The sequence below is a fragment of the Protomyctophum bolini genome (genome assembly GCF_963924005.1).
Source record: "Protomyctophum bolini genome assembly, chromosome: 5".
In the NCBI taxonomy this organism is placed as follows: Eukaryota; Metazoa; Chordata; class Actinopteri; order Myctophiformes; family Myctophidae; genus Protomyctophum; species Protomyctophum bolini.
Genome location: NC_137866.1, coordinates 17836274 through 17860872, shown reverse-complemented (window position 1 = coordinate 17860872; position 24599 = coordinate 17836274). Strand labels below are relative to the sequence as shown.

The 24599-nt window shown below is 42.1% G+C and overlaps 1 protein-coding gene across 1 annotated transcript in view; it reads left to right on the top strand.

The window, feature by feature from the left end:
* Nucleotides 1-24599, top strand: part of LOC308316131 (metabotropic glutamate receptor 4-like) — a gene marked incomplete at both ends in the record, with an annotated part of 63861 nt that overhangs the window by 20911 nt on the left and 18351 nt on the right. Inside the window, 4 exons of the mRNA XM_080764536.1 lie at nt 5433-5568; nt 15564-15718; nt 17786-17926; nt 18958-19158. Coding sequence (XP_080620662.1) covers nt 5433-5568; nt 15564-15718; nt 17786-17926; nt 18958-19158 — 633 coding nt within the window. The remainder of the gene's footprint in view (nt 1-5432; nt 5569-15563; nt 15719-17785; nt 17927-18957; nt 19159-24599) is intronic.

Below are 24599 nucleotides of genomic sequence, written 5' to 3'. Positions count from 1 at the left end.
CTCACGCACTTCCATCCACACCTCCCCTGGGAGCTGCGTTTCCGTCGCAAATTGAAATCCTTGTTCAGACACTCGGGTCTCCGTGGGGGGGGGGGGGGGGGGGGGGGTGGGGGTTGGGGGGGTGTCAGATTGATGCATGGGGGGTGTGGGGTGGGGGGGAGGTGAGGAGTGAAAAAGAAATGGAATGAAGAGAGGATGATTATGAGGGAGGCTGCAATCCACAGGACACAGAGAAAGAGAGAGAGAGAGGGGAGGGGGGATAGTGAGAGTGAGTCATGCTTGACTAGAGCCCAAGGGGTGTAATGTTTTGTCTCTGTTGGCTATAGAAACCTAGTATGTCCAAAATTGTTACTTTTCAGGAAACGAGGAAAAATATTATTTGTTCCAATGAATCCATGCTTTTCATTGGTTGCATAATTATAAGACCCACACATACATTAAATAAACACAGTTTGCAGGTGTATAAATAGTAGTAGGAAACATGTTTGCATATAGGAAATTACATTTTGACAAATTATTGTTCTAATTATAGGAGCTTAAACTAAAAGTTTGCTTTAAGCGAGTATATACCCACTTCGGCTTCGATGGTATGGCTGAGGCAGTTTTATTTAAAAAAATATATATATCCCACGATTTTTGTTTTCCCGGTATAGGACGTAGTGCCTGGAAGGAACACGTTATTCCAACCAGTTCCTTTCCTCTCCATCAGGCTGACCAGGGGGAGGCAGTTTAGAGACCAGCATTACTGCATTTATTTTTTTGTTGTTGTGAGTGTACCTATCCTATAGGGCCTGGGGACGTGCAGGTAGGACACTGGCAGCAGCCCTATACTGAAGCCAAATAGTCCATGAGCCAGACCCCCCTGATGTGCGTGCACGTTAATTACGAAATGGGTGGGCAAATTCTTGTTTGAATTTTTAACTAGCTGTACATCTCTACTTCACATTTTTGTATGATAACCATTGCGCAAATGTGCAAATTACAAACATGCAATAACCAGCCCCAAGAAGAGGACCTGATTATCAGAGGCAGACCTGACTGACTCGGAAATAGAGGACTGCATTTGCTATGCATTACCCCTGTTATGTCCCAGAACCCCCTGAAGCCTCTCCCTGCCAGCACACCCCTCCTTGGCCATGTCATCCATTCCTCTTTTGTATTTGTCTCTATATGTTTTTGGAAAGTAAAAATGAAATGTTCACCAATAAAACAGGCTCCGTCTGCCTTTCCACATAACTACGTAACTCATCTTACTTGATAAACGGATCATTTGGTCCTTCAAACTCTTTGTGTCATATATGAAGCAAACCATCAATTCATTTTGACTTGAGGTGTATACATAGAAAAAATAAATAATAATAATAGCATTTGGCCACAAAAAAGTGTTTATTTTATGGCTGCTCACAGCATTTTCTTATTTATGCAATGATACATCTGGATCCTGTATGGACATTGAATATCCCCTCGTTTAAAACCTTTGACTTTAAAATGTTTACAAAATAAAATAACAATGTTGACTCTGGCTTTATTGGTCATATTTTCCTATATAATGCCTAATTTGCATATTTAAATATACAATTTCAGAAAATTTGTAATAAAATAAATCATTGTCTTCATGAAATTAATCCACTAGGGAAGTTTCATGGTGAGCACTATATCTTACATTATACATCATCATACCGTCATGTATATAGGTGAAGATAAGAAAATGTGTGATGAATATGAAAAAGCTGCTGATGTGGAAGGGTTATCATATATAAATTTACTTATATTGACCCTACAAACAATTTAATATAGGTATTGTTTTGCCCACTCATCACGTAATGAAAACTTGTCCGGCTCATGCATGGACTAAAAATGCTGTGTTGCTTATACCGTGTATATGTGAGTTGTGAGGATGCATCTGCACACTCACTTGTAAAGCTGTTATTATGCATCGTAGCCATTCGGGGTTTCCATTTAGCTTTTGTTATCGTTTGTTTGATACTTTTGTGTGTAAATGTTCCGACAAAGTTGAAATGTGGAGATACATGGTTTTCGCGTGTGTGTGTGTGTGTGCGCGCGCGCGTGTGAGGGGGATAAAAGCAGACATAAAGGAGCTCAACCAAGTAAACCTATAGTATTAATCCATTAACCACAGTGTTTGTGTGTGTGTGTGTGTGTGTGTGTGTGTGTGTGTGTGTGTGTGTGTGTGTGTGTGTGTGTGTGTGTGTGTGTCTGCGTCTGCAGAACACACACAGAACACACACACACCGTAACACACACATACACACACACACACACACACTCACACACACACACACACACACACACACACACACACACACACACACACACACACACACACACACACGGTACAATATTCCTATATACTTGAGATTTCAGCATTGCTATTTTTCCTCATCCATTTTTCTCAGCGTTGTGCTTTGACCTTTTTAACCCTAACTCTAACCCCATATCCTAATTAAATGCCACATTTAAATGGCAACCATCTGTTCTGTGGCGTTCTGACGTTTTACTCTGCGTTCACACGCTGACACTGAAGTGATTGAAAACGCCATAGTTTGCATGCCGTGTGGCAAGGTGGTGGTGATGCACTGCGGCGTGACGCGTTGTCATGATCAGTGACCTCTTCTGTTCTAGTTCCTGTCACTACTCTTTGTTTAGGACGATGTGACGGCATATGTGCGGCGCCGTGAGCCACGATGGCGCCGCGCATTTTGCGGATTCAACTGTGTGAATCCGCCCAGTTTCATGGAGACACCTGGCGGAGCGTTGTTTTCACTTTGTTAATGTTTTCAACCCCCGATAAACTGATAATAATAATCTGATAGTTTATTTTGGACGGCACATCTGACATTTTATTTTGTCGTTTTCTCTAGAGTCCGTTGCCCTATTAACCGGGCCTAAACCCTTCTTCATCTCTCTCTCAGCTAAAGGCGTATATACTGTATATCTTTGTATATCTTTTGTAACCCATTTTTCACCCCTGTGTCAATTATCTAATGTGATCCTGGGCTCTACACACCCTCTGCCAACCTAGTCCCCATATATGGGGGACATGGGGAGAGCAACGGACTTGAACTCATGCTTCCTTCATGCCTGAGTGTCCAAGTTTCTCCTTCACACCTGACAGGGGGGAGTTTCCCTGGTTGGACGCAGCGCGTGGAAGGAACACGTTATTCCAACCAGTTCCTTTCCCCTCCATCAGGCGCCCCGGGTAGCCAGGGGGAGGCAGTTTAGAGACCAGGATTACTGCATGTTTTTTGTGAGGGTACCTACCCTCTACTGTATATCTTTGGTCCGACACGCTGCCCCAAACCATAACCTAACCCTAACTGCACGTGGAAGCCACGGGTGAGTCTTAACCACGCATGGCCACACATGTCAGACTGTTAGTACGTCGGACCAACGTATGCGCCCCCAGCTAAAGGAGTCCTTTAGACCTTAAAACAACCTTTTAGACCAGGATCACTCCAACCTTTGTCAACGCCTCCACAGGGAAATGTTTAATGTGTGCAGTGATGCTCAGCATCCCACATGAGACGGGTTGGATCAATGTTATTGGAGCACGCGGTTAAATAACACGCTATTGATTAAGTTTAACTTCCACTCACATCAGGCTCTGAAAAGCAATCAGACTCGACATCGATGGACCTTCTGTCTAAACACAAACAAACCTACAGAGTACAGGACCGCTCAATTCAAAGCTCCTCAAAGGTGTGTGTGTGTGTGTGTGTGTGTGTGTGTGTGTGTGTGTGTGTGTGTGTGTGTGTGTGTGTGTGTGTGTGTGTGTGTGTGTGTGTGTGTGTTACGTGCGAGTGCATGCGTACATGCGTGTGTGTGTGTAGCAGAGTGGCTCACAACCTCAGCCTGATGGCATAAAGGTCTAATATCTCCCCTGAGTACATATCCCTTTTGGCTTAGTGGTTAAGATGGTGGCTTTCATGCGGGAGACCTCTATATATTCCCAAGTGTTACACATGCATGTATAAAACATGTATGCATCTACCTGGTTGTACACATCTATATATACGTTTGTGTCATGAAGAGATGATTTCGACAACATAAGTACATTGCAGAAGATGACGTACATCATTATCTTAGTGCGGTGACCGTGAAGAATACATAAAATAATATATTGAGCTGAACGTGAGGAAAATGAGCAACAGTTGGACCGAATAGAATCAGTTTCATACTTTTTTTCTTTTTTTTTTCAATTAGGAAATAAAATTCCCAAAACGGAACGGTTCTCCCCGGCACGCTGTCATTGGCAGAAGCATAAAGCTGATTGATGGCTCTGTGTGGGTGCAAAGTGGACCCTAGTGGAGCATTTCATACCCTCCCACTGTGAAATATGGAACCTTCAAACATTTCATCTTGTTTCCAGACGTCATAAAAACTGCACAAGATTAAATTAGATTTTCCTTTTCCCCTATAGCTTCTTCTTCAGTTTTCGGTGGCTTCAAAGAAATACAATATCCTATTGTTTTTAATTTTTGTTTTTTCTTGACTTTGCCACCTTAGAGATACCTAAATAGACATTATTTAATCTTTGCATTAATGAGAATATCTGCACTGACAGGTGGAGACCTTGCACGGTAGGGGAAAAAAAGCTTTCCAGGACATGGAAATAAAAATAACCATGTGTAACTGTGTTCCAATTAGTCGTGGGAAGTAACAATTCATGTATACTCAAGTACTGTACTTGAGTACACTTTTGAGGTATACTTTACTTCAGTATTTCCAAATTCCAATACTTTTACTTCTACTCCACTACATCTCAAATCGATATTGTACTTTTACTCCACTACAATTTCATGAAAATGTTTGTTGTTACTTTGTAGATTTTGATTATTATTACAAAACATACCAACACACATGAATCACTTCAGCCCTATATACGGTTTGGCCATTTGAAAGTAGCCGATCTACAAGCTCATAATGTATATTGTGAGCTTGTATAGATCTGCTATTTGCATATTATACATTTGACATTTTGAAACTGGACATTCTGCACAATGACTATACTCTTGGTACTTTAAGGACATTTTGATGCTGACATTTTGATTCTGTACTTTAACTTAAAGATGAAGTGCCGTGATTATTTCCACCCTAAAACATTCTGACGATATTAGTGAATCTAAATCAATGATTCCAATTCTAACCAAAGATTGTGTTTATGACAGCCCATCGCGTTGCCGTCGATGGTCGCGTTAGAAGAAATCATGCCTCGGGTGTATAGGTTTAGATGCTATGCTATCACCACAATCAAGATGGAGTCCATGTGATCTGGATCTACAATGGCCTCTGGATCTTCAAATAGCTGGGCACACCGATTTACTGGTTCCAACTGACGCTGGGCTTTCATATTGTTAACAGGAATTCTGTCAGATCTATCTAAAACGTGATGTGTACTGTCTCTTTAACAGGAGGTCTGTGCATCTCCCAGTCGGTGAAGATCCCTCGTGAACCTCGGTCCGGAGAGTTCGATAAGATCGTCCGACGTCTGAGTGAGAATCCCAACGCCAGGGTGGTCATCATCTTTGCTAACGAGGACGACATCAGGTGAGGCACCCAGTCCATTCCATGTTGAACTCATTTATCGCCGAAATCTCCTTTTGACATCTGTTTTCCAAAGGCCCTTGGAAAATTGAGTTCAATTACGATAATCAATTGTGTCCTGTATGCACTCATACAGTAACACTCCGGTAGCAGTATGTTGAAGAAAAGAAAACTGTCTATGGGGACTAAAGTTCTCAAACTCTACCCGACCCGACATTTTCAGGCCGGGCCCAAGATATTATGCAAATTAGTCGGGCCGGGCCGAGCCTCGGGCTCAGTGATTTTCCGTGATTTGTTCTTTCTCTTTTTCTCCTTTTTTCTAAGAATGTTATTATAATAAAAATAGCAATTCTGTTATTTGTGTAATGTGTAGGCTATAGCCTACAAGTATGTATATTATGAAGAGAGCTGCGCTATCGACGTAGGAGTGGAGGCGGGGGGCTTGGCGCAGCGTGCTGGCATTTCAGACTCGGAGGGCCAGCACGCATATACTGACTACGCATAGGCATGAGCAGAGCGAAGTGAACGGTGGGGTGGTTGTTTATACCACTGGCTGGCCTCTGGTTTGCGGTGCACCAAATGAGCTTCAGTTCATATGCTAAATGTTTTATAAAATCAATCGGATTATCACACGATCGCTCATCATAGCTGAAGTGTCAGGTTTCCGTCATGTTGCATGCAGTTGCACTGAGCTATCTCGTTAAACCCAGCTGGCTGGGATGAATAACCTAATCATTAGGCCTAATCAACGTCATATAGTCACCAACCGATCGATATAAATTATATAATTATGTGATGACCAAGCATTGTTACAGTCCACTGCAGGGTACATTTGATTTCCAAAATGATTAGTATTATAACCGCCATCCCTCGGTGCGGCGGCGCACCTCGTTATGTGTGCCCAATTTAAAATAACAGATCTCTAAGCTGTCGAGACACGCCATGAGCGGTGCGTGGATGGTTTGTAAACTTTGTAGGCTAGGCTATGTTTGTTCTTTTGGACACCGAACGGGGACGATACTTGGAGTCTTGGACATAGCTGCTTCAGTTCAGAGGAAACTAAAGGTGAGCTACTCACCAACCCCTGGAAATCCATTAGAATGATATGGAAATGGAACATTAACAGTCTAACGTGAGCTACATAAATCCTTTATTTCGACCATTGAACTCCATTGAACTCCGTTCTCACTCTCACACAGACACACACTGAACCACGGCACGCGCCGCTGCGCTGGCCATTAAAGTGGCGTTCTTCTTTTTTTTTGTCTGGCTTTATCGGACTTCAGGCCTAACATTATGGTAATTTTTAGGGTCGGGCCGAGCTTCGGGCCGACCCAGTTAGGGTCCCAGTTAAATATTTTTTGGGCCCGTTTCGCGCCATAATCGTTTTACAAACCTTATCACTGGTCTGCCAATCACGTTTTACGACGTCCGTTTACGGCAGGCCTCTTACGGCATAGCGTGTATTGCCTGAAACGGCATCCATCTTGAAACGGACGAGAGAAAACAAAAAACTGTTGAAAAACGGTCTTCATAGAGTCCCATAATGGCCGCGATCTTTAGCAGAGTTTATCTCGGAATTAAAGCTCAGTTGAGGCTTACCGGTAAGTGGTTCTGAAATTGCACCTGTGTTACGGAGCATGAGCATTTTGTTTTCTTTTCATTTAGCAGAAATCCACAAATGGCAACAAACCAAAGTTCGGTGTGACCGCACCCTAACCTCCTCTACAATGTCATATTCCGGCTTTCACTGAAATACTGAATCTGAATTACCCCTGTTGAAATGCAGAGCTCCTCTAATTGGAGGAAGAGGTCACGATCTTGTCTCTATATAAATCCAAGAAATTGATTTATTCCTTACTGAGAAGCGTATTATTCAGCAGAAAGACGAAAGGTGAATATGTTTGCGAAGGTAAAACATTCAGCGTTCGTCTTACTAAAGGACTGTAGACTGACACTCAATTTGAACTTCAGTTTCACTTCAACACTTGACCTTGTATGTCCAATACCGTTCATTATTATTTTTTAAATCACACCTGTGTGAACTGAGTGGTGCAACTCCCCTCTCTCCCTCTGCCCCCCCCCCCCCCCTCCCCACCCCCCTCCTCTCCTCTCTCATTAGCAGGCAACAGTGCAGCACTAATACTATCTCTCTCTCTCTGTTTCTGTTTCTGGCACAACAGCGCACCTACTGGTACTCATACTGGTGCTCATTAACAAACAAATAGGTGAACAACTCATAGGTGAACACGGACATTGCTGTTCCTTGGAGTGGTTGCACCACTCAAAAATATATATACAATAGTGAAAATATCCAATCTACAACACTGCGTGTCAATTTGTAGATCGGCTATTTTCACTACTCTTGTGCAACACTAAAAGTAGGTGAAAACACAAGGTAATAAGTAAAGCAAGAACCTGTCATCAGTCTAACAGTAGTTGAAGATCCAAAGAAAATCTATAATTTGTACATTGAAACTATAAACACTATATAGGATGTCTACATAACATGTAATGTAAATGATGTTGACGTTTGCACACAACTGCTACGGGCAGAGGTGAGTCTTCAGATTACGGCGGAAGATCGGAAGTGAGTGTGCAGTTGCAGCTCTAACTGCAATGGGGACTTCATTCCACAGTTTAGTTGAATCATGGAGCTACGAGGTTTGAGCCTGACAGAGAACCAAGAAGGCACTTTGAGCAACTCGGATGAATCGGATGAATCAAGTGCAGAAGTACAAGACATGACATTTTCTCTTTATGTGAAGAGGACATGTTGGTCGGGTCATTATGGGGTTAAACGGGTCACGACCTGAACAAGATGTACTGTTCACATCAAAGTCTGTTGGACTTTTACACTTGGAATATAAAAAGGCTTCAATTTATCTCAGTTGCTGCAGTTCTTTTTGCTACAATATATTGTCTAGAAACTCCATGGGAGGACGGAGCACGAGGAGCGGTATTGCAATCGCTGTACCACGTGACAAGATAGCTGAGCCAGAAGGAAAAGCTCTCTGTCTACTGAGCAATATTCGTTCCTACTCTCACCTATGGTCATGAAGTGTGGGTCATGACCCAAAGAATAGGATTGCGGATACATGCGGCTGAAATGCTCATTGACTTGCAAAGGAGCCAGCCAGTGGTTCGGGCATCTAGTATGGAATACGGATGCCTCCTGAGCGTCTCCCTAGGGAGTTCCTCACTGGTCGTCCCACTGGAAAGAGACCACGTGGCAGACCAAGGACCAGATCGGGGGATTATATATTTTTCAGACCCCACCTTAACCCATAGCACTTGCTACGACCTTAGGAAATGAATGGTAAATGGGGCATTTAGATAGCGCCTTTATCAAAAGCGCTTTACATAGATTGTGCATTACATTCACCCATTCACACACACATGTTCACACACCGATGGCAGAGGAAACCATGCAAGGCACCAACTAGCATATCGGGAGCAATTTGGGGCTCAGTGTCTTGCTCAAGGACACTTTGACACTAACTCAGGGGGAGCCCGGCCTCGAACTAGGCTTATACAAAGACTAAAATGGAAATTACATAGCATGTTATGCAGACAGATGCTATAGTTTTTTTTTACTTGGCATCCTATACTGTTTATAATTTCATTGTACTGATTATTGATATTCTACAGTTATACTGATGACACATTCTTGGTTTACGGTAGAAGTATACAATGTAGCTCTCTCTCTCTTTCTCTCTCTCTCTCTCTCTCTCTCTCTCTCTCTCTCTCTCTCTCTCTCTCTCTGTGTCTCTCGTCCCAAATGACTCATTGATTAAAATGGGTGTGGATCAAAGGTTGAATTAAGTGAACGGAGGGAGGGAGATCAGCTCTATCCTTGAACCTTTGTGACCTCTGTGACCCCTGATGATCCTCTCACTGTATCATGTGCTCCAACCTGAGCTGACGGAGGTCACAGGTCAAGCCTTTGTTTCATACCTCCGATTATCCTGTGTGTTCTCTCTCTCTCCTGATTGCATGAAATTGGTATCCTGACTGGGGATGGAGCTTGTTAATTTTCATTGATAAGGAGCACCTTATCGAGCAGGCTTATCGAGCCGGGGGCGGTTTTATCGAGCGAGCTGTTGAGTGGCTTTGTGTTATTTTGTGTGCGCCATCACTTTCAAATGTCATGTACAGTCCCTACCACTCCGTCTACTCCACTGAGGTTTTGATAGGTATCTTTGCTGAAAGCTACCTTTGGGAGCCACACCTCTGATGGGTGGGGTTTAGCCTTAATACACGAATAATATGCGAATAATACACGAATACGCATATAATACGCGAATAATACGCTCACTAGTTTGAAAACACCTCCCTGTGGTTTAATGGCCACACTGCACATTAAATAAATCTAGGGGTGTGTCTAATAATCTGGGGGTTGGACTAGGGGTGTGGCTGAGAAGAGTTACCCAGAGGCCAAACCTAGAGGCCCCAATCTGACCAGGAGGAAAAAAACCCTCACTGTTCTGTACCCCACTTTATGTGTCGTCGCGCACCAAAACATTTGCCAATTAAGCTCACACCGATTCTGCTTGCAACGCAGAGTGAGCTTGTGTAGCGGTGTGGCTCCTAGCCGAGTTCGAATCCCAGGCGTTACAATGGTGCTGTTACCCGGATCAGGTTTCCCCGTTGGAGGAGGTCAAAAGGGGGGAGAGTGGCTCAGAGCCTCTGCCTGATGGCCTCAAAAGTCTAATATCTCCCCTGGTCCATATTGATATCCCTTTGGTCTAGTCTGGTTAAGATGAATCCTGGGCATATTGTAGATCTGCCAAGGGATAATAATGACCAGAAATAAGTCATTGAGAACGGGTTTATCAGGCCAGGTGGCCCAATAGACCAGGAGCCCTAATTATGGATATTAACAATACAACTAGCCTATTAATACCTTATATTTAATATTGTGAGCTTGTAGAACTGTTCACAGGGTTGCCACCAAATGTGGCAATCCTGTTGCCACGTTGTGTGTTTGTTTGTTGTGGTTCCGTAGCAGGAGGCTGCAGCAGGCTGCTGCTGTCATGGATAACAGTATTTAGCGCAATGTTTTTATTGGCAGGGAGTTGTGAGTTTCCCAAACATATTATTGTGTTTGTTCATTAAAGAGCTGGAAACCCGCATCATAATGCCTTTTTAAACACATGTTTATTGTTTAAACCTCCAGTCAATTTGTAGGACTTTAGAGGGGGTAGGATTGTGTTTACACCTTTAATCTGTGTAATGTGTGGCATTTCTTTTCGTGCGGTCATGTCCCCTCTGGTGTGGAAAGGATCAGTAATTAATTAATGCAGTGATTAAAAGCTTTTTGTTCTGGTAAATGTGGGTGATATTTAACCTGGGGGGGAACAGAGCTGTTTACACACAGAGAGAGACGGAGAAAGGTCACCTTTGATCCAAGACAAAGTGTGAATCTAAAGGACATTTGAGGCTAATAGCAACGTGACGGCATTGAGCTGGACCGCACGACACCACTCGACAACGTCATAATGCTACATACATTAGCATTGGGGTTGCTAGGCAATGAAGTAAACAGATTGTGTACCGTAAGGAGGATTGCTCCACACATTGTTGTAAACATCGTTTACCAGATCTCGGAATCCTTTACCAGGTTGCGCCCCTGGTCAAAATCTAATTTATTCAATGGCCCACATCAGCCAAAAGACCTGACGATCGCTGTAAAACTATGTCTTCTCTGAGTGAAAGTATATACTGTAGTAGCGTCCACCATAACACACATCGTTAGTCTAAATATCTACAGTATATCCAAAATGGGTAATAGCAGTCAGACTCTTCACATATACTAACTATAGAGCATGTCTGAAATAAATGTCAGAGCTTGTAAATATGAAATGAATGCTTAAACATGTGTGTAATGTTAGAGACCACAGAAGTGAACCTTTCCAGCCTGTTTTCTCAACTCACTGTTTTCTGCAAGAAATTACTCTATAAGCCATATCTCCAAAACTGGTGTGTCTAACTGAACAACCAATTTGAAGCTTTCATATGACATGAAAAAATAAATCAATGACTTAGCCTTGGTCAGAAACGGTCACAATTGCCCTGTTGCCAATATAACACAGTCCAGTTAGGACGTTGAAACTTGCAGCCATTTTACACAAATAAATGTCCCTTGAAACTTCAGCACCTATTGACAACGAAAGGATAGGAAGTTCTGCAGTGAGAGAAAAATAAAATAAAGAGAGGCTGTGTATTATTATAATTGAGGCGGCCAATATAAAGCGTCATACATTATAGAGAGTGCAGTATCACCATTCACTCATAATTATATGTGCCGCGTGTGTGTGTGTGTGTGTGTGTGTGTGTGTGTGTGTGTGTGTGTGTGTGTGTGTGTGTGTGTGTGTGTGTGTGGACGGTGTCTCATACGAGCATCTCAGGGCTACGCAGCCAGATATTTTAACGTCTATCTTTAATATTTGCTTGGTGAACAGGAGTGTCCCTGAATCATGGAAGGGTGCTTTAATCTAGGATCCCCAAAAAAGGCAATATACCGGACAATCCATCAACCTGGAGATACATTTCCCTCTTACCCACCATCTACAAGGTGTTTATGAAATGCATTCTTGCCCGAATTCTCCCGTGGCTTGTGGATGAGAACATACTATATCCCAAGCAAAAGGCTTACATCGATCGGCAAGGCATGAATGCACATGTGTTATTGATGATTTTAAGCATGGGTCTAGTAAATTCCTTGCAGTATTTCTGGACTTCCGTGATGCATTTGGAACCCTAGCAGATAACGTGACGATAGCTGCTCTTGAGGAAATCCATCTACCAAAGGTTTATATTATTTTGTGCTAGCACTAAACCAGTGGTTGAAGTGGCTCTGTATGTGTCACACGTCCCAAACTCTTCTCCCTTCTGGCTCCAAAACTGTGGAATGCACTTCCCATTGCAGTCAGAACTGCAGCATCACTCCCAATCTTCCGCCGTAGTCTGAAAAGTTAAACCCACCTTTTCAGACTCCATCATGGCCCATAGCACTTACCCTACCCCCTTAGATAGCATTTCTGTAGACTTAGATAGCATTTGATACAGACTTATAGCATGTTATGTAGACAGCACTATAATTGCATTGTATGTAGTCATAGCACGTCATAGTACATACATATGTATAGCATAGTAGTATATATGTATAGTTTATATGTATAGTTTCATTATATAGATATTCCACTGTTACTTTCTTAGCTTACGCATGTTTCATGATAAATGCTTTTTATGTGATATATTCCCATGCTTTTTTGTTCTTACTTAATGTAAGTCTCTCTGGATTAAGAGCGTCTGCTAAATGCCTAAATTGTAACCATTGTACCATTTCCCCTAACCCTGTGCAGGGAGACGATGTTCAGGTTGCCTCCTATCATGGGGCTGAATAAACAGCATGCTCTCCAGAACCGACTCCTTTTTGGAGTGGTCAGGATTAGAGGTCAAAGACTCAAAATGTGCAGTTCTCTATGAAAGGCGGAGCGAGGGAAACCGCTGGTATCACTCCAAAATGGATACAATACCTGCATTCACAATTGGCAATAAACCCCTAACAGTCTATTCACGTCACAAGACATACACATACCTGGGTCACAAGTTTAATGTGAGTGGAAAGATAAGGTCGAGGAGATCATTTCTGAGTACTCCAGCAGACTTGATTAAATCCATGCATCGCCCCTACCACTCATCATGAAGCTGGAGGCAGTCAGAGTAATGGCATTAGCCAAAGTTCAACAGTTATTCTCCAATGTACATGTTCCACGAAAGTCACTACGTGATTTGACTGACAAAACTGTACAGTTAGTGAGACAATGGACTGGCCTAAACACACACACAACACGTGACATTGTATTCCACAGTAAAGGTGAGGGTGGTCTGGGGGTCCCCAATTTTGAATGGGTTTATATTGCTTCGTGTCTCTCCCATCTGTTGAATATGCTGAACAGTGATGACCAGTATGTGAGAAGGCTTGCTCGTTCTTCTCTTTTCTTGGACCTAAAAAGACGCAAGGTCCCCCTGGCGAGTGGTTCGGACTCTAGCTTCCTATAGGCTTCAAGAGGAAACCCAATGGAAAGCTGGACAGTCGCTCTCCTGGCTTTGGTGTGTGGTCAGACTGGCCAGACCTAAATGACATGTGCTGCTGGGATGACGTTACCCTGGAGTGGGTAGGGTCTAACTCAGAGAATGTTATATCTGACCCCAGTATCTCTGTCAGAGCGACTGTGTGTGTGGAACGGAGCATCAACTTCCACTGACTAATGCCACTGGCTGCTCTCCTATGGGCACAACAACAAAGACAGCGACAACATTGGACTGAGTTGAGATTACAAGCAAAGACAGTCTTCCTGCTGCAGACCATTCTGTCTCTCACTCTGTGTTAAAAAATGTTGCCATTGATGAGTGCATTGTTGTTTTTACTTTGAAAGCGAGATTACAGGTCCTACCTTCTAAACTTAATCTCTCACAGATGTAAACTTTAAGTTTTTATCTTTGGCAGCCTAGGGCATGTGCATAAGTTGGTTGTGAGGGCCTTACAAATGGCCGGCCTTTCCAAAAGGAGAGCCAAGCAGTTAGCGAGGTATTGCTCAGTTTCAGCCATTATAGGAAGCCGCTCAATTTGGAGGAGGCGTTGTTTCCTTTATCCATGATTTATGTCTGCTGCCCTGTGTCCGACATGTCAGCTGTACTGTATGTAACGATGCTTTGCCGCCCATGCACGTTGTAACTGGCTGCTCCCCCACTGTCAAACTGCACTGGCAGTGTTTATGTTCTTTGTACAAGGTATTCCTGTACTATAGGACTTTAACCAATATACATCCAAAGCGTGCTTCCCTTCTCCATTCTAGTGCCAATCCAGACAGTTTTTCCTGGGATATTAGTGCTTCTCAGATATGTCTTGATGATTTTCAGTTTTGAAAAAGATCTCTCTGCACTTACCACGGTGACAGGTAAAAACAGCTTGAGAGAAGTAGCCACGTCTGTGTCACAGAACAGGAGCTCGTTCAGATCTTTATTTTTTGTATACCACATTTCAAGGTTTATATTTTCTTAATACCAAAATAATACCATTTTGTCAAGAAAAAAAAAAGAAAGGAAAGAAAGAAAAAGAGCTTTGGGCGAGTTCGGCAACCCTGCTGCCCCCCCACCCCCCACCCCCCCGCACTGCGTCACTTGCGGACCCTCAAATACGCCACCTTCCACCACTGCTCAAAACATACCAGATCCACAACAATGACGCATTGTGAGCTTGTAGCTAGGTTTTGAAAAGGTTTCAAATACAGTTTTATTTTGAAATAGCATGAATGGTTGAACAGATGCTTTATTCTGGAGGAGCCAACAGGAAGTTGTGTGTTCAGACTACTGGTGCCGGTCTGTTTGGATCCTGGCCTGGGCAGCAAAAACACACATGGAGGACACACATTGCATGGGCTTACATGTAAAGTTGTGTCTTTTTTTTCCTACGGAAGGAATCAATCAAACGTATGTCCATGTTGATCATTACAACCTCAACCATAGTAGGAAAGGAATATTTTTGAGCTATGTAAAGGTTAATAGGTTTGTACAAATATATCACAGCTCTAAAATAGCTCTAGCGTTGTATTAGTCTTTTAGTCGATTGACAACTCGATTGACAACTCACTGTGCACAAATGGACCCTTACATGTCTGTAACTCTGAGTGTAACAAATGGAACCAAATGGGCCCTACAGGTTTGTAACTCTAAAAGTGTACACAATCTACAAATGGAACCAAATGGACCCTTACAGGTCTGTAACTCTGCGCTGAGTATACAAATAGAACCAAATTGACCCTAAAGCTGTGTTCAGACATGAATATTTGCTCAGTTCACCCCGTTTGTGCCGCGTCAGGTCGCGCTGCGCCCGTTCGCAAAACTTCTCGTATTTGCATTGACTTTGTATGTAATCTCTCTCTCTCTCTCTCTCTCTCTCTCTCTCTCTCTCTACTGTGTCGACCAATCAGGCGTCTCCTGGAAGCAGCCAAGAGGGCCAATCAGACAGGCCATTTCATCTGGGTGGGCTCGGACAGCTGGGGGTCAAAGATCACACCCATCCTTAACCAGGAAGAGATGGCAGAGGGGGCGGTGACCATCCTGCCCACAAGACAGTCCATACGAGGTAATAATAATAATAATAGATGGCTGAGGGGGCTGTCCTCATCCTGCCCAAAACATCATCGTAGAAGGTATGTGGGAACTGACTGAGTGGCAACACAACTAATGTCTGACCTTGACATCCCATATAATGTCTGACATTGACATCCCATATAAGCGCACGCTCTGCTCCTCAAATACATACTGCCTCAACCCTGTCAAGGTCAACCTACAGTACGCACCATGGGTGACCGAGCCTTCTGCGCAGTTGGCCCCAAACTGTGGAACAGTAATTCAGTAAGTCAAGCGACTTAAAAGAGAGAGGGCTAAAGACTTACCTCTTTCACAAGGCTTTCCCCTGAATCCATTGATGCTCTTGACCTATGCCCCCAAGTTCCAAATCGTTTTGTCTCCCTTGATGGGTTTTTTTTTGCGGCTTTCGCCTTTATTTTATATTTTTTATAGAGGGACAGACAGTAGGCTGACAGGAAATGGGGGAGAGAGATGGGGAAGTGACATGCAGTAGGGGCCGTCGCCCGTCGTGATCGGGAGTCGAGCCTGCGGCACACTGCCAGACTCGGGCTACCGGCCAAGGTGCCTGGACCGCTGAGCCACGGCCCAGTTGCAATTGTGTTGATGTTTTAACCGTGTTTTATTGTATGCTCTGCCTACTGTAGCACTTTGAGATTCTGTGGCATGTAAAATGCATTATAAATAAAATGTATTATTATTAATATTATTATTATTATTATATCCAAACAGAAAAGTCGGATTCTATTAAATGACGTTAAACTCAGTACATTGCAACTGAAAGCTTGAGTTATCCTCTTTCTATCTGCATTTTTTTGAGGGGCGGCTCCCCTCCTATGTCCAGCTTTGAGTCGTTGTGTAAACACAAACATTGTGTATGTACACATTGTGTTTGTGTACAAACAATTAAAAACAAAGGTGAGGACACAAATTGTGATTGGATGATGCATAAGATAAGAGCGCCCCTCACTTCACATGGGTGTGATTTTTAGTTTAATAAAAATCCACCGTAGACATGTTACTCTTTCATATCAAGGACCATTATTTTTTCACCCACCCATTTGATGAGATTTAACCTCTTAATTTTTTATTTTTTTTTTGCCTAATGTTATACCCGTCTGAAAAACACGATAAAGGCGTCGTTGGCGCTGCTGGAGTTGCTAAAAAATCAGTCAATTCAGTCCTTGGCAGACATTGAGTTAATTCCATGCTGTATTGATGTGGTACCATACGATAGTAACGGTAACACGCAAACGTTATTCTTAATTCTTCTACATTATTCTAACTGTGTAGACTTCTTGTAAATTAAGTAATATTTTTAACAATAATTTAACGCTTGAGAGTGTCAAACCTCATGGACCCTTACGGGTCCATTCTGGTTTCATTTTACACTCACCAACTCTCCCATCATTTTTCTGTGGACCACCTGGAGCCCCCTCAAGGACCACTGGTTGAAAAAACACTGATCTAGATGATGGAAAAGTGATGCATGTGCAAACTCTCTATACTAAGTAAAAAGGCTTTTGGCTCTGTACTTGCTCTTTTGTTTTCCTCTACTACACCAAACCTCTTTGCCAAAACATTGCTGTAACAGATTGAGATTCCTATGAGTTGTATTTTTTTCCCGTAAAGTAACGCCCTACTTCCTTATACTCCAGTGTCACACAAAAGTGGCACAAATAGGCGATCTACAAACTATTATTTATATAAATAAATAAAAATCACACTCATGTGAAGTGAGTGGCACTCTTAGTCTTATCATCATACATCACAGTCTGTGCTCAGCCAATTAATTAATCACAAAAGTAATTCCGGCCAATCACTTTTGGCGTCTTAATTTTTCTGCCCTCACTTTTTTCTTCAATATGTACTTTTCTCAGCCAATCAAATCATCGCTAGTAGGGTGATCAGTCACAAACCAATGTTTGTGTTCACACAAACCCGGAAAGATGGGGACAGACAGACAATAATAAATTAAGGGTAAATGTTTTCTTCACGTTCTCTTAGAGTTTCATCGCTACTTCATCAGCAGAATGTTAAAGTGTACTTTATGTTCCCGTAGGGTTTGATCGCTACTTCATCAGCAGAACTCTGGAGAACAACAGACGGAACATCTGGTTTGCTGAGTTCTGGGAGAACAACTTCCAGTGCAAGCTGAGTCGCCACGCTCTGAAGAAAGGCTCTGGGGTCAAGAAATGCACCAGTGAGTAACACTGTTCAGTCAATATTATTACATGGGGGTCTTCAGGGGCTAAGCTCCGGGATCTTCAGGCTCCGGAGGGCACCGATTGCCACATAAACTCATCCAGTGTCACCTGGTGGACACCAGTTTTGGTCCTCGTTGCCACCGAAGCACATTATAAATAAAAGAAAGAATTTGTAATTCTATTGTGCATGTAATGTGCATATCATCACCTGAACACCAGATTAGAGGAATTTTCAAAATCTGAATGTAAAAAAATGAAATCTTTCAAAAAGGCGTCCAAAGGCACCATTGGCAATCTTGGCCACCAGGGGGAGGCGTCAAAAGGCGTCATGTAATTACCCCAGGTCCGTGAAGGGAAAGTTAAAACCGCAATTCTGGATTAATAATAACCTAATAAGTCATCCAATGACGATCTTGGCGATCTGTGACTTTTAATTTAACTTGTTAAAAAGTAATGCAGAGAAGGAAGCCAGGAAGAGGTTTCTTAACTGCCCGCAGCCCTCCTATGAGACACAGACTGAGTAGAATTAGTTTTTGGTATTTTAGTGAGGACCAATTATATGAAGATAAGTTGAAAAGTGGTCGTTTAACACTTGGGCTGTTTTCTTCCTTCCAGACATAGAGATAATTAAGGACTTTCAGTGCGAGTTATTCTGTTTGTTTCCTTCCAGACATGGAGATAAGGACTCTCAATACGAGTTATTCTGTTTTCTTCCTTCCAGACATGGAGATAAGGACTCTCAATACGAGTTATTCTGTTTGTTTCCTTCCAGACATGGAGATAAGGACTCTCAATACGAGTTATTCTGTTTTCTTCCTTCCAGACATGGAGATGAGGACTCTCAATACGAGTTATTCTGTTTTCTTCCTTCCAGACATGGAGATAAGGACTCTCAATACGAGTTATTCTGTGTGTTTGTTTCCAGACATGGAGATAAGGACTCTCAATACGAGTTATTCTGTGTGTTTGTTTCCAGACATGGAGATAAGGACTCTCAATACGAGTTATTCTGTTTGTTTCCTTCCAGACATGGAGCGCATCGGGAAGGACTCCCAGTACGAGCAGGAAGGGAAGGTCCAGTTTGTGATCGACGCCGTGTACTCCATGGCCCACGCCCTACATGCCATGCACCGTGACCTCTGCCCCGGGAAGGTGGGTCTCTGCCCCAAGATGGATGCCATCAACGGCAGCCTGCTGCTCAAGTACATCCGACAGGTCAACTTCACCGGTGAGTTTATCTGTTAAAGGTCCTAGAACATGAAATTATACTTAAAACAAGAAATATTACATTGTCATATTTGTCAGGTGAAACAAACGCTGTCTCCGTTGTGCATCTTTCCTGCTCCCCAGTTTTAGGCGGTGTCATCAGACGCTCCGCTTTTGAACAATCAGGCTTTCTCATATAGGGGCTTTTATGGAAATGTATCTCAGGAACAGCTCAACTGATTTGGTCTACATGACCAAATCAGTTGACATGGAGCGCATGGAGAACAACAGATGTCTTCTGTACGCCCGGCCTACTTTGTATAATTCCTGCCCCTCCTTCAGTCTTTAGTTCCAAATTTGCATTTCCACTTTGTTTACGATGTCCAGCATTTTTCCCCCCAAGCTGGCATGGAATGGAAACAAGCCTGGGTTTATCTATCATGAGTATTATAATGACTCAAAGATAAAAACAAAAAATGCATATCAGTGCCCCCACCACCTCAGGACACTGTGGTACTGCAGCTAAAACTGCTTCAGAAGCCTGAAAGAGCTCAAACCATTCGAAATATGTTTCAGGAACATAAACAATATGATATTAAAATAAAATAAAACAATGCATGTTGTAGTTCCTTTAAATACATCCATCCAACATGAATGCATCCGACATGAGTAGACCCAACAAGTCAACCTCACTGATGAGCTATTCTGGTAAATACATCCGACATGAATTCATCTGTCAAGTCAACTTCACTGGTAATGGTGGCGTAAAGTACGTTTACTCAAGTAACAGTAACTTAACAGTAAGATGTTGAGGTACTTTTACTTTGCTGGAGTATTTCCGATTTCCAATGCTTCTACTTCTACTCCACTAGCCTACATATTGGATCCAGTAATTGCACTTTTACTCAATTACATGTATTTGAAAACTTGAGTTACTAATTACAGTACTTTGTAGATTTTGATTATTATACATAGCCTGCATTACCCACTTCATTTCGGCCATTTAAAAATAGGAGATCTACAAGTGCACATAAAGTGTCGCAGTGAAGTTGTCCTTTACGCTTGTATCAGAGGGAGATTTAGTTTAATCATTTTATACTCGTAAAGTTTTATTTCAGAGTGCACTTAATTGTTTCACATTTGCTAAAGTGCTCTGAGACGTTTCTTTTGTAGAAGGGCCCTTCCATAATTTAGACGTCGAGATGGCATACTTTTTATTTCACACTTCAGCACTCTGGTAACTTTGTTTTGATAATTGCTCTGTAATTATTCCACAAAGACAGTATTGAACCTTTCAATAAAGGATTAGCCCAGTTTCCTATAAAACCATGGAAACTCACATGCAGTTATGACTGTATTTTCTGATGATGCTGACAGCCGACGTAGGAGTATGGATCGTATAAGCATTATTTATCATGTGACTTTATTGATCTCTGGCCATGTGTTGTTTTCCGTACTTAGATAAACACAATGCAGACAGACAGGCAGGCAGTAGAGTGAGACAGGTGGAAGGAGACAGACAGACAGGTGGAAGCAGAGAGACAGACAGCTGGAAGCAAAGAAACAGGTGGAAGCAGAGAGACACATTCATTGTCAATGCGAGACAAACATTAAACATATATGTGTCCCTGGCTGGGTCTGTCTCTGGGCCTGTCCGTCTGAGCATGGAAATAGCGCTATAGCCTTTTTGAAATTATACACGCACATTTCCACTAGGCCGAGGACGACATGCCACTATTTCTTTCCCAAATCAGCCTCACGGTGGCGCCACCATGAGGCCGATTTCTGCAAAACACATTGTTTATGTTAGTCGCACAGATTTCATCCAAATATCATGCAAATCGGTACACATGATCTCTGTAGTCATGTGATCAAGACGAGCCTGTTGGATTTATCAGATTCTACACTGATTAGCTAAGATTGCCTCCAAAGTTTTCAGGAGTAGCCCGTTTTGTACAAAATGCTGCACATGTCCTGCTCATCCAGAATTCTATCCTCAGAGATGATATGAGTGATCTGGCTCTGCATTAATTTCCTCAACAAAATGAAGAAAATATTGTTGCAATTTGATTATTTATTTTTACAAAACATTAAAGTCGAGTACAATATTTAGCACAGCATTTCTACATTGTGACATTATATAGGCCTACTTTACCTTAATTGGGAACTCTTCTCCCAACACTACACATCATGTGGTTATATTATGTGTCTTTAGGCAGTTAAAATCAATGCTCTACAAAGCCATTACTGTCTGTCTGGAGTCTGCAGTCTGTGGACAGTGCAATGGAGACGCTTTTTAAAAGGGTTTTTTCTTCTTCTTTTTTTCTGTAAGGAAAAACGGGAAACGTACATAAAAATACACATATATCCTGGAAGTGTGTCGTATGCAAGCAGGCAGCCTTACTGTACATGTATGTCATACATACATGCTGACTACATGAAAGAAGAGAGCCGCCAACCACTACAGATAATAATCTGTTGATAATGAGATCATAGTATTGATGTAGGTACTTTAATGTACTTTACTGCTTACTGTAACTGTACTTAACACCGTGATGCCTGCATGCTCCTGTAGTGCAGTGCAGGGACAGAGTATGTGGAGCGCAATGTCTCTGGCGCCCCCTGGAGGGCCTTTACGGAGCCCCGAGACGGTGGATTTAATTATTTACAGACCCCAGAGAGAGAGAGAGAGAGAGATGGTCTTTTTCACTTGCACATTAACAAGGCACATGCTGGGAAGATGACTGATGCATTCGACTGAGAGAGATAGAGAGACGCACGCACGCACACGCACACACACGCACACACACACACACACACACACACACACACACACACACACCTAACCCAGGGGGAGGGAGAAAGAGAAAGAGAGAGCTGTGTAATTTTGATGTTGCTCTTTTCATGCATTTCAGCAAATGACGATGATAGACGGGAAGACATGCTGGTTTTCCTCTGTGTTGTAACTTGTAGATCAAAGTCAAAGTGCAGCCGTGCCATGCTCGGGAATCATTTGATTAGTTGATCTGACCCCAGTTGTACAAAGTGATTTGGTCTAGAGACAAAAATCAAAAAATGTACATATAGACTTGGCTGGCACATGACGTTATTTCAGAAAGCCATGCATTGGAGGGTCTAAAAAAAGGAGAGGGTCCTGGTCAACCAAGTATAACAGGTTTAAATGGTAGAGGGCACTGGATCACACTCACGGTCTATTTATCGTATACATAAATACATTTTGATTGATTGATTGTGTTACTTTATTTATGCTTTAAGTTACAGAAGTATTATGCTATTATGCATTGTTTACTCAAGGGGGGAGGGGCATGTGTGTCAGACTGCCCACTTTGACAGGCTGGAATGGCGTAGGGTTGACGACAGAGTACAGCATCTTGCAATGGGTCTGGTCCACAAGATTCGCTACACCACCAAGATACCCATGTACCTGTCTAAACTCTATACTCCCTTAATGTCGACGGAGTTCACACCCACAACACCAGAGGGAGTTCAACAAACCATGTGCAACCCACATTTGGCACAAACAAGGGACTAAATTCATTACGCTCCTATGCCACCAAAATGTGGAAAGCCAGCCATTAAGACATGCAAATCCCTTGACTCCTTTAAAACTGCTCTCAAAGGGACGCAATTCGAAGTTGGCTCCCCCCCACCCCCTATACTGTATATATGTATTATTTTCCCTTTTTACTACCTCCTTACATGATTTCCTGTTTTTTTATATAGCCTACAGTAGAAGTGTATATTTGTCTCTAGATGTTCTGATGAATTGAAAATGGTGGACCCTGTTGTAAACAAGTGCAATGCTTTATCGCCCGCCCTCCACTCCCACACAGAGCTATATGTATGACTCATTGCTGAGCTTTATGGTGTTCGCTCGTCAGACTGTGTTCACGATTGAGTCAAATTAACGAGGAGATGAAGCAGCAGAGCCAGATGCTAAAGCAATAATTATATCCTACCTGTTAATGAGTTGTCAGAGCATCAGCAACACACTTACATCTATATCTACTGAGATTATGTTAATTTGTTTTCAGAGCACCAGCAACACACTTACATCTATCTACTGAGATTATGTTAATTTGTTTTCATAGCACCAGCAACACACTTACATCTATATCTACTGAGATTATGTTAATTTGTTTCCAGAGCATCAGCAACACACTTACATCTATATCTACTGAGATTATGTTAATTTGTTTTCAGAGCACCAGCAACACACTTACATCTATATCTACTGAGATTATGTTAATTTGTTTCCAGAGCATCAGCAACACACTTACATCTCTATCTACTGAGATTATGTTAATTTGTTTTCAGAGCACCAGCAACACACTTACATCTATATCTACTGAGATTATGTTAATTTGTTTCCAGAGCATCAGCAACACACTTACATCTATATCTACTGAGATTATGTTAATTTGTTTTCAGAGCACCAGCAACACACTTACATCTATATCTACTGAGATTATGTTAATTTGTTTCCAGAGCATCAGCAACACACTTACATCTATATCTACTGAGATTATGTTAATTTGTTTTCAGAGCACCAGCAACACACTTACATCTATATCTACTGAGATTATGTTAATTTGTTTTCATAGAACCAGCAACACACTCCATGTCAATCACAGCATAATTGACATGGAGCTAAATATTGACCCGGACATTAACTTCTTTAACAACATTGATCACACGTGCAAATATTACACTATGGAACAATATAATCACAGCATCAAACCCGATGGAAAGCTATCAATTATTCACATAAACAGTAGAAGCCTATATGCAAACTTCAAATGCATTAAGGATTTTTTACAATCATTCTCACAACCCTTCAATATCATAGCAGTATCTGAAACTTGGTTCAATGAAGAAAGGGGAATAGACTTTGAGATGGATGGCTATGAACTTACTTATATTAATAGACGGGGTAAGAATGGAGGAGGGGTGGCAATATATGTGGACTCAAACTTAAATTTTAAGATCGTAGAAGCTATGTCGCAGGTGGTTAGTAACCTTCTGGAATGCATAACAATTGAGATCTTCATGGAAAATAAGAGAAATATATTGATTAGTTGTGTATACAGAATGCCGGACTCTAGTATTGATAATTTTAGGGAGTGGATGGAAGATATGTTTTCAGGAATAGGAAATAGGAATATATTTATCTGTGGTGATACCAACATTAATCTATTACAATATAACAACCACAAAAGTACTGAGGATTTCATTAATGCAATCCACAGCATGAGTCTACTTCCTTCAATCACAAGACCCACTAGAATTACAGCTCAAAGTGCCACTCTCATTGACAATATATTTACCAATGTAATTGACAATAAAACAAGTGGGTTAATAATTAGCGACATTACAGACCACCTGCCTGTATTTACAGTATTTGATTGCAATTATAAGAACAAGATCGATAAACAAAAACTA